The sequence below is a fragment of the Octodon degus genome, unplaced genomic scaffold, assembly GCF_000260255.1.
Source record: "Octodon degus isolate 3935 unplaced genomic scaffold, OctDeg1.0 scaffold00037, whole genome shotgun sequence".
Lineage (NCBI taxonomy): Eukaryota > Metazoa > Chordata > Mammalia > Rodentia > Octodontidae > Octodon > Octodon degus.
In genome coordinates this window covers 2,499,067-2,509,471 of record NW_004524613.1, presented here as the reverse complement: position 1 = coordinate 2,509,471, position 10,405 = coordinate 2,499,067, and the positions used below count along the sequence as shown (strand labels likewise).

The window sequence follows — 10,405 nt, the reverse complement described above, 5'->3', positions numbered from 1 at the left end:
AAGAGAAGAGAAGAGAAGAGAAGAGAAGAGAAGAGAAGAGAAGAGAAGAGAAGAGAAGAGAAGAGAAGAGAAGAGAAGAGAGACAGAGAGACACACAGAAAGAGTTGGAGGGGGGAAGGAGGGAGAGAGAGAGGGAGGGAGCGGGAAGGAGGGAGAGAGCCAACAGAGCCACACATGGGGGCAGGGGATTGAGTGTGTGAGAGCAGGTGTGTTCAAGGTAGGAAAGTAGGGAGAGAGAGAGAAAACAGACCTACCAATCAACACTGGCCGAACACCTTGACTCACCCAGGACCTGAAGCCAGCCCCCTGGTTTTTTGTTTTTGCATCGTGGACACATTGTTCGAACAATATTTACCATGAGCTAAGCACTTTGAGGGGTAGTCATGATACTTCCTATTTTACAGACAAGGAAGCTGAGGTTCATAGATGAAGTGATTTGTTCCCAGGACCCACAGTCAGGAAGTTTTGGGCAAATCCTCCTTAACTGAGTTTCTGAAAACTATAGATGGTCACTCTGCTCTGGAGAGGTCAAGACCTCAGGCCACCTACATGGGCACCTCAGTTTCCTTATCTGTGAAATGGTCAAGCAGGCCAGATCTACCTCTGGGATCTTCTGTAATGGTGGCAGCCCCACTGCCGTAGACGGGGCGCTTGGCTGAGGCCACCCTCACCTGGCTTCCATATCTACCACGTGTAGCGTGTCCTCCACCAGGCAGGTCTTGAGCTCGTAGTCTTCCTGGCTGCTGGCTGTCAGTGAGGGGGAAGCATTGACCTCCAGGAGCCACCTGGGACCAAGGGAGGGGCAGCCTGAGCACTGATCGGTCCCTGGAGCCACTGGGATGTCACTGAGGCTAAGAGGTGCACAGCCCCACTGCCAGGCCAAGCAGGGCCACTCCCTCCATCTGTCCACCCTGAAGAAAGGCAGCTAGAGGGGCAGCTGGCTGGGGCAGGAGTGACCATCCTGTCGGGATGTTTTCCTTCAATAAACGAGAGCTCAAGTGAATCCTGCCCTTCCTAGCTTGTGTCTACAGCTGGGCACTTGCCTGCACTTTCCGGGTTGGGCGATGGCAGAAGGGCTGGGGCCTGTGCCAAGCTGGGAAGACATTTGAGTCAACAAGGGCATTTGTGGGACAGTGTCACCCTGTAGAGTGCAAACCCAGAATGGCAGGATTCTCTGAGTTTTTCAGAGAAATCAAAAATCCTAAGTTTTATGTAAAAAAATCTACCAAATTTTAGATCTTATCCATAAATTTAAACAGAAAAACATTCCAAAGGCTACAGTCAGCTGCATCTGTAGGCCAATGTCAGCTCAAGGGCCCCCATCCAACACACGACTTCTTATTTTGCACAAACTGTCGTTTTGGACAGGAAGCTGGGTACAGAGATGGAAAGGCTCCCCAGCAGCCTGGGGGAACTGGGACCCCCTTTGCATTCTCTGCTGCCTGCGTCCAGCATATTCCTCCTCAGGGCCTACCCTAGCGCCACTGCCACATCTTGCAGCAAAGAGAAGGTGGCTCATCGGTGCTGAGGCTGTTTCCCTTAAGCCAGGGGCTCACTTAGGTCTTGCTCTTGGCCTCCTGTGCCTGGCTTCAAAAGCTCTTGAGCACTAACAAGGTGACCTTGGCAGGGGAGTCATCGTCACATCCAGCAGTGCTGCTGGGGAGCAGCTGAGCCCATGTCCTTCCAGCCTGGGCCTGCCCTGGCCTGCCCTTGATCTGACCCTGACCTTAGGCTCCTTAGAACCCATGGGCTCCTCTGTCCGGTCATGTCACGTGGGCCATTGCTGCAGTCCCTGCCAGCTCCTCCCCCTCTACAGGTACTGCAGCCTCACGCCGCATTCCTGGCAGGAACTGACACTGGGACCATATTCCCTTACACAGCACTTCCATCCTCTGCACCCAGGTCTCACAGAGGGAAGCAGCTTGCCTGTTACCAGGGGAGCATTCCTGAGCCAGCCAATGATCAGGAGAGACCTAGGGCCAGGCTTGGCGGCCACGGCTTCACAGATGATTGCCCTTTTCCTCCTCCTCACTGTAAGGCACAAGCACTGCTATGGCTTTTGTCGGGATGTCCCACAAAGCCTCACGCAGGTGGGGCTTTTGCACAGAATATGTGATGCTAGGATTTGTTCATGGTGCACTGTTGGACTCAAGGACGCTAGGATTAAGTAGTTTTAAGTAGTCTGGATAAGATAGAAGGGGCAGAAAGATGCTGTTAAGGCTCCTTGTTGCTTTTGTCACCTTCCACCTGCCATGAACTGTTGCCCCTCTGCCATGTGCCACCCTGCCTTGGAGCCAGCCCATTATGGACTGAAACTTCTATGAACTGTAAGCCAAATAAATCTTTCATCCTCTAAATCTGGGTCTTCAGTATTTTGTCTCAGCAATGAGAAAAGTAACTAAGATAAACAGTGTCCAACCCTATTCTACAGACTGGCAAACTGAGGTACAGAAAAACAAGTGTGTCCAAGTACCCACAACTAGGAAATGGCGGAGCTGCGATTCAGATCTGGGTGATCTAGAAGCATAGTGCGTAGACCCTTATGTGCACCCCCTCCTTCTGGGCTGCTCTCCCACTCACGGTTTGAGATCCTGGTCGATGAGTATGTCATAACCATACAGCTCGAAGCAGTGCTTGTCACTAATGATCACCTTCTGCACACTCTGCAGGCTCTTGATGAAGATGTTGTCCATGTCGCTGAACAGGGCTTCCACCGCCTGGGGGCCGTGCTTGGATGCTAGGTACTGCCGGAAGCGCTGGAGCATCCACTTGCAGCCCTGGGCCAGCAGTCAGGTGGTGAGGGACCTCAGGTAACAGAACCCCATCTGCCAGTTCCCCCGAGGCAACTCACTAGCTCAGCCTTCAGGCCTGAGTCTGAGGATCAGGGCAATTGGGTGTAGCCACCTCCTGAAGCAGATCGTCTGTAGCTAACAGGACTGGTTCCCTAGGACCCCGGAAGTCCCTGCCTATGGTGCTCATGCAAGGCCCTTCCCTAGGCCTCCCTCCCTGAGGAAAAGCTACAGGGACCATGTGTCGCCCAAGGCCAAGAGTGGGCAACAGGCTGCCGGCAGCAAGGCAGCAGGTGTGAGTGAGGTGGCTGTGCTGTGCTCTGGGCCTCGCCTCCGAAAGGTCTGAGAATTGTTTATTTGAATTTGGCCTTGAAGGTTTTTTATGCAGAGCAGATAACTCACAGATAACATAGTGATAGATGATAGATTAGATAGATAGATAGATAGATAGATAGATAGATAGATAGATAGATCAATAGATAGAAAAACAGATAGGAAAAATGAACAGGTAAAACAGATGGCAGATCTGTGTGATACACCAGTTGACAGACTGAGCAATAGGCGATATCGTCCAGGTAGAAGGATAGAACACTTCTTGTTTAGGGTACATCAGTTTGACCTGTAACTTTCAAATATTTAGACACAAGATCTGTAGGCCATCTTACACCCTTGGCTTGGGTCACACCAGTAGGAAGGGTTGCCCTGCCCTCACCACAAAGCTATTCTTGTGGAGGGTAGAAGCCCAGCCCCCTCACCTTCTTTGGGTGATAGTCAGGAGATGTCTTCTGCACGGCGACATTGGTAAGGTGGACATCTGACAGAGGTTGGTGGTCAAGGCCAGTGTAGACAAGAAGAGGGAGCCCTGCTCCACCGTGGCCCCCAGGGATGGCACAACCCTTGCCTGGGATTGATAGCTCAACATTCCCACTTGTGCACCGTGGAGTTGGTCAGATCTGGGCTCATATCTGCCTGTATCTTAGTGACTGGAGGCGCCTGAACAAGCTACTTAACCTCTCTGAACCTGTTCCTCTACCTTGGAAATGGGGGAATGCAACAGGGCACTGGCTTCACAGAATTGTTTGAAGAATCAGATAAATACCATATGAAAGTGATACAGTGCCTGGCATAGCTGATGCTATATCATGGTATTTCAGCTCAAGCTCTGACCAAATATGAAACAGTGACCCCAGTACACACTGCGCGTCCCCTCGCCACAGGGGTTCCGACTGAGTAGCCACCATGCAGGAACCCTCGAGAAGGGGGTCCAGCATGGGTGGAGGGCTGGGGGGGGACCTCAGAAGACCCAAGATAGTCTGCTTTTTGGTATTGTCACTTAGCCACCCTCCAGTGACACCAGCAGCCCTCTGCAGGTCCCAGAGCACATTCGCACACCATTGCATGTGCTGCCCATAACTCCTGTCTCACAGCTGAGAAGCTGAAGGCCAGGAGAAGGCAGTGGCGGCCGCCAGACCCTGCAGGACTGGGCAGGATGGATCCCAGACCTGAAATGGCCATAAGACCTTGCTTTCTCTGGGACTTTTCATTCTCAGCTGAAGAGGTGGAGGCCTACATCACTGGCTCCAGGCCAACTTCTCCTCGTTTGTGGCATGTGGGACACAGAGGCTGGCATGTCAGCCTCTCAGAGAAGGCTGGTGTCCTCTTTAGCTTCTTTCTCCTAGAAGGTCATCTTTAGATGTATTTAAAGTCTCTTCTTTCATATTTGTCTGAGGGTTTGTCTACCCCAATTACAAAAGAATAAGCACACAACCAATTACTAAATAGGAAGGGAGCCCTTACATTATGATCAATTGATTTTCTAAAAAGCAACTCAAGCCAGGCACTCAGCGGGCTGAGACAGGAGGATCACCTTGAGTTGAAGGCCAACTTGGGCTACAGAGTGAGTTCAAGATCAGCCTGAACTGCATAGCAAGACCCTCTCTCAAAAAAAAAAAACAAAAAAAAAATTGAAACATACTATTATTAAAAAGCAATTCATGGGCTGGTGAGATGGCTCAGTGGTCTAAAGCACCTTCTTAGAACAAGCTTAGCAAAGCACAGGGACCGCGGTTCAATCCCCCAGCACCACATGCCAGCCAGCCCGGCCCCCCTGGTGGGCTGAGCTGGCCACACACACACACACACACACACAAATAAATAAATAAAATTTTTTTAAAAAGCAATTCAATTCAGGGGCAGGAGAAGGAGTCTTCCACAAATGGAGTAGGGATGCCTGGGCATCCAAGTGCAGAAGAATAAAATGGGAGCCCTGTCTCACAACCATAGACAATGCTCTCCTACAAGTGAACCAAAGACCTACACAAAGAGGAAAACCTAAAAATTCATAGAAGAATATATAGGAACAAGTCCTTGCGACCATGGACTAGGCAGAGTCTCTTTCTTTCACCAAAAGCACAATGGTTGATAAAAGAAAAAAAATTGGACTTCACCAAAATTTAAAAACTTTGTGTTTTGAAAGACATTATCAAGAAACTGAAAAGATAACTCAAGAGAACGGGAGAAAATATCTACAAATCATTGATCTGAAACAGAACTGTATTTAGACTATATGAATTAAATTCTTATAATTCAATAATTTAAAAAACAATTTTATTAAAAATGGGCAGAGAATTTGAATAAGCCAACAGGCACACAAAAGGGGCTTGGCACTGAGTAATGAGGGATGTGCAAAACCAAGCTGCCTCAGACCCTCTAGAGCTGTGAGAATAAAACAGCACAGCAGGTGTTGGGGAGGATATAGAGCAATTAGAGTCCTCACAAAATGCTAGTGGACACATAGACTTTGTAGCACTTTGGAAAACAGTTTAGCACATCCCCAAGGGTAGCGGTAGCATTACCTGGGACCTGCAATTCCAATCCTACGTGTGTGCCTGAGATAAAAGCTATGTCCACACAAAAATGTGAGCACACAATTTTTAAAGCTGCATTTCATGACAGAAAAAAGGTAGAGATGTCTCCAGGGCCCATCAGGAGACAGGTCGACCACATACCCCTTCATTGGATGGAACACTTTCACACAACGGAACACTAGTTAGCGATTACAATTACTGGTCAGCACACTACAGTCCGGAGCAAGCTTACAGCCTAAGTGAAAGAAGCCGGCCACAAAAGACCACGTGCTGCGGGGGTCCATTTCCAGGAATGTCCAACCCAAGCAAATAGGCAGACAGTGGTCGCTAAGGCTGGGAGGGGAGCAGGGGCTCTGGCCAGTGTGGGATTTTTTGGGGAGCAAGGAAAAGCTCTAAAACTCCCGGGAGCCGTGTGATGTGGCGATACACGCTGTTTCATCGCGTACTTCAACGGGGTGCATTTCTGGTATGTGACCCGCATCTCAGAGCTCAACCCCAGTGTGGAGCATGAGGGAGGCTTCTTCTCTTTTCTGTACTTGATTGTAGAGTTTCCTGACTTGTATTTAATGTCCTGTACCGCCTTTTTTATCTCAAATTGGAAAGACACAAAGTCTAAGGTAAAAACCCTGCTTCCTCATCATGTGAGTTGCATCTTTTTCATTTTGAAAAACTCAGAACTCAGAATAATTGCAAGATTATGCTTCACCAGCAAGGCCAGCATAAGAGGGACTGCCTTAAGAGGCCCACAAGCCATGCCCTGACTGCCGAGGCAGCCACAAGAAGTGAGACTGCACTCTGAGACGGAGGCCCGAGCTCAGACTCGGCTTCCCAGGTGCTCCAGCAGGACCAAAGGCCCTGGGCCTGCCTCCTCCCTCTGGCCAGACTGTTACCTCTACCTGCTGTCTCCACGGAGGAGCCCTGAGTAATCATGACTAGAGGAAACCCAGCCTATTGCTGGACATTGGCACAGGTCTCTTTGTCCTTCTCCAACCCTGACTTTCCTTCCAGTCATTGTACCTCAATAGAAACAGACTTTAGAAGATATACTGCTTTAGCTGTAACTGAGGTAATGCAATATATTCAGATTGTTTACTAAACGATGGTGCTGAGACTGATATTTTACAAATGTAATATATTGTTATTCATGTGTAAGACTTAAAATATTTCACTAGTTAAAACAGGTTCCCAAGGACAGATAACAACCTGTCAGTGTAAAAATGTTCTAAAGAAACTGGCTTAGGCAGTGTCCAATAGCTTTGGGCCTATAGATAGAGCCAGACATTGTATTTGTGATGTAAAACTCAGAGCCACAGCATTGAAAGGAAAAATCCCTTGGCAGTGCCCCTTGCTTACCATGGGGGCCATATCCAAAACACTGAATGGGACATCAGTTTAATATGACTAAATGCTTTGCATTTCATGATAAGTATGTAAGCCTGGTTGATTTTTAATATAACTCTGGTATTTTGTGCTGATAGTTAATACATGTGTGACCTCTCTTAACTAAAGCTAGAGGGACTTACAGCAAACTGTCAGACTCCATGAATAAAGGGGTCTAAGAGCTAGTGAGTTTCAACTGCTAGGTCTCAAAAAGGTTTATAAATGTACCTGTTAGCTCAAATGTTCATGCTTTGATTATATATGTTCTAATCTCTCAGATAATTTATTTCTAGAAGATAACAAAACCCAGGTAATCATGCAGGTAAAATCTAAAACCAAAAGGTTATATGTTGTTCAGTGGGCCCCAGAGATCTGACACAAGCTGTAGAAGTAAAGAGTGTTTACAGGAATGAACTGGTTTCAGTTGAGGTGTTTCTAGAAAGGATACAAAATAAAACTATAGATGAAAAATGAAATAGTAATACTAACATCCTATGGGAAAGAAGGCCAGTAGAAAAACAGGAAAAGTTATGCTTTCCTGGATATAGACAGAGAAGAGACAATTCAAGCAGAAATGTACAAAGCTGCTAGAGAAAAAAAGTGTTCATGATAAAGTCAAAGTTTCAGATTGACAAGATCATGAGTCTTTACCTCTCAGCCTAAAGGAACCTGTGTTAACTGCCAATATAAGGAAAAGCCTGCTAGACGTTCGATAGAAGCTCATACAGATTTATCAGTAGTTATAGGAGACACTTCCAGATCTTTACCTCCATCCAAGAAGCTAATATTTGTAATCCCAAAGTTACATTATTGGAATCCCATCAAGTTGATTCCAATCTACCACTTTCAATGCAACGCACAGCGAAAATAAAGACACTAAATTATATTTTCAATCATCAGAGAGTCAAGGGACTCTTAAGTCCAGCCACGAAGATGACTTTCCGGAACCAAGAGAGTGACCCAGGGTCTCACCCAGTTTTTATTCAGTAGGAGAGTGACTTGAGGAGGATTGACTAAAAATTGTGGGAAGTAGGTAATCATTGTGAGCTGAGCTAGGTAGGTGGCCTACATTTACCCAAGGCCAATTGACTACAGTAGCCAGCTCTGTACATAGGAAATAGGGTCATGCTCAGTCCAGATGGAGACAGTCGCTCTTCTTTCAAGGAGAGCTGCTCTGGTGGTCCTCCACAGGTAGTTACCCAGCCAGTGACCCCACATACAAACTAGAGTACTCAGTGTTTTCCCTATTTCTGGCAATCCATGTGCCCCAAGTAATAATAGAGTTGGTAAAATATAAAAGGCCAGTTTGTTTGAGACAATATACAATGGCCATAAAAGATAAAAGGGATTAAACTTCACATTAAAGAGATATTTGCTAATAGACCTACAAAAAGTTCTAACTCATCTTTTTCATAATTATCCTGTTGTGATTATTTGACTTGTTTCTTTGGCTTTGTCTCCTCCAGACTCAAAGCTATATGTCTACTCAAGAGAAAAATGCCTGTCATCTATCAAAGGCCTTTAGCTAAAACCTCTGAAGTACATATCTGACTGCTGGTCAACAACTACCACCCATTTCAGCGTGAAGAAGCCAGAGCGGTCTTCACCCATATTTCCCTTCACGGCAGTTCAGGTTACTTCTTCAGAGGGGGGAATATTGCAGGCAGCTAAGTTAGATAAAAATATTATAGACAGTCAGATAGGGCCAGGCCCTTGAAGGAGACAGCACAAAAGACAAGTTATCTTGCAACTGTGGGAGGGATGGATGCTCCTGCTGTGAGCCAGACCTAAAAGACCTAAAGGCCAAACAAATGGTAAAAGAGTAGCACCTGGGATTGATATTCTAAATAGGTATCACCTGAAAAGACCCAAGTGCGTCACCAGCCCAGCCCCCAACAGGAAGAGACCCTGTCCCGTATTCATGCCTGCTTACTCTGACTCGCTTCCCCTTTTGGCCCTGGGCGTAATCAACTTTACCTGAGCAATGGTGCTTGCAATCCCATTGGTTAACCATAGTTTCGTCCCACCCCACATCCACCTAAGTGAGACCCCTTCCTCTGTACCTTAACCCCACATGGTTTTGCTCTATAAAAACAAACTGAAAGAGACAGCTTCCTGGGCAACCCGCTTGGGTCTCCCTTCTATCCTCTCTGAGACAGAAGCTTTCTTTCCCAATAAAATATTCTACTCTCAAAAAAAAAAAAAAAAAATTATGCTTCATCTCCTAGATGCACCCCTGTCTTGGAGATGGCTTTTTAAGATGACTGCTACCAGCATGGGACTGCATCTCACTGAAATGAAATGTGTATGCTAATGAGGGAGGGGTAAAAATGTAAAGAACTCTTCAGGAGAGAATCTGGCCGGAAGCCCTTCACTCTGGGGCACATCTTTTTTTTTTTTTTTTGGCGGAACCAGGGATTGAACTCAGACCCTTGCGCTTGCTAGGGAAGTGCTTTTCCACTGAGCCATCTCCCTGGCCCCTGGAAGATATCTTAAGTACAGTGAAGGGTTTGCCAAAGAAGCTGGCCGTTTGTAGCAAAGGGTGTTGCAACAGCAAGAAACAGAACACCTTCCAGAGACTGCCCCACACGGGCCACCGAGCCACAAATCTACTCCACGCAATCCTTTATACCTTTAAAAAATGTCTACAAGGAAAATACGGAAGCTGGTGTTTATTGGCAGGAAAGGTTATCCATTTGTGCTGGTGCACTGCGGGCGTGCTGACAGTGATGGACAACGTGAAAAGCTCTCCAGATGAGCCCAAAGGACATACACCCACAGGGTGAGCAGCTGTCCCAAGAAATGTGCTCGGGAAAGGAGCATCTTTTATTTCTTGTACTTTCCTGATTTGCATTTAATGTGCTATATAACTTTATGATGAAAATGATATCCTCTATGCTTTACTGTTTTTATTACTAGGAAAGAACATATCAGTTGGAGAAAAAGTTCATAATGTAAGGAAACGCCTGAGGTTGAAAAGAAATGTGTGCGGACCTGACTCTAATCCTCTGCAACTCTCAGAAAAAACAGATTCCTAAATGATGCTCACACATTTTCCTAAACAGAAACATATTTTTAAAAAGGATATGCAGAGACCCAGAGCGCAGGCCCGGCGAGCAAGTGAGACGACCCAGGGCCCGGGGGATCCTGAACAGACCCAGAGTGCAGGCCCGGAGAGTGAGTGAGAGGACCCAGGGGCCCTCCAGATCCTGAATAGACCCAGAGCGCAGGCCTGGAGACAGAAAGAAGTGGAGCACAGCAGCCAGATCCAAACAACACCCACCTGGAGGAATCTGAACTTCGTAGATCCAGACCTGGTGCTAAGGTAATAACTCTATCTAAACTCTACACCAAAGGTCAGAAGACAGT

The 10,405-nt window shown here is 47.0% G+C and overlaps 1 protein-coding gene across 7 annotated transcripts in view; it reads right to left on the bottom strand.

The window, feature by feature from the left end:
• Ttll9 (tubulin tyrosine ligase like 9) overlaps positions 1–10,405 on the bottom strand; it is a 59,371-nt gene that overhangs the window by 4,967 nt on the left and 43,999 nt on the right. For 6 of the 7 annotated variants that reach the window (XM_023714898.1, XM_023714897.1, XM_023714899.1 and 3 more), the window contains 3 exons: positions 3,545–3,603; positions 2,581–2,777; positions 672–785 (listed from right to left, as the gene is read on the bottom strand). In XM_023714898.1, coding sequence (XP_023570666.1) covers positions 672–785; positions 2,581–2,777; positions 3,545–3,603 — 370 coding nt within the window. The remainder of the gene's footprint in view (positions 1–671; positions 786–2,580; positions 2,778–3,544; positions 3,604–10,405) is intronic. The other variant, XM_023714901.1, reaches the window with a different exon arrangement.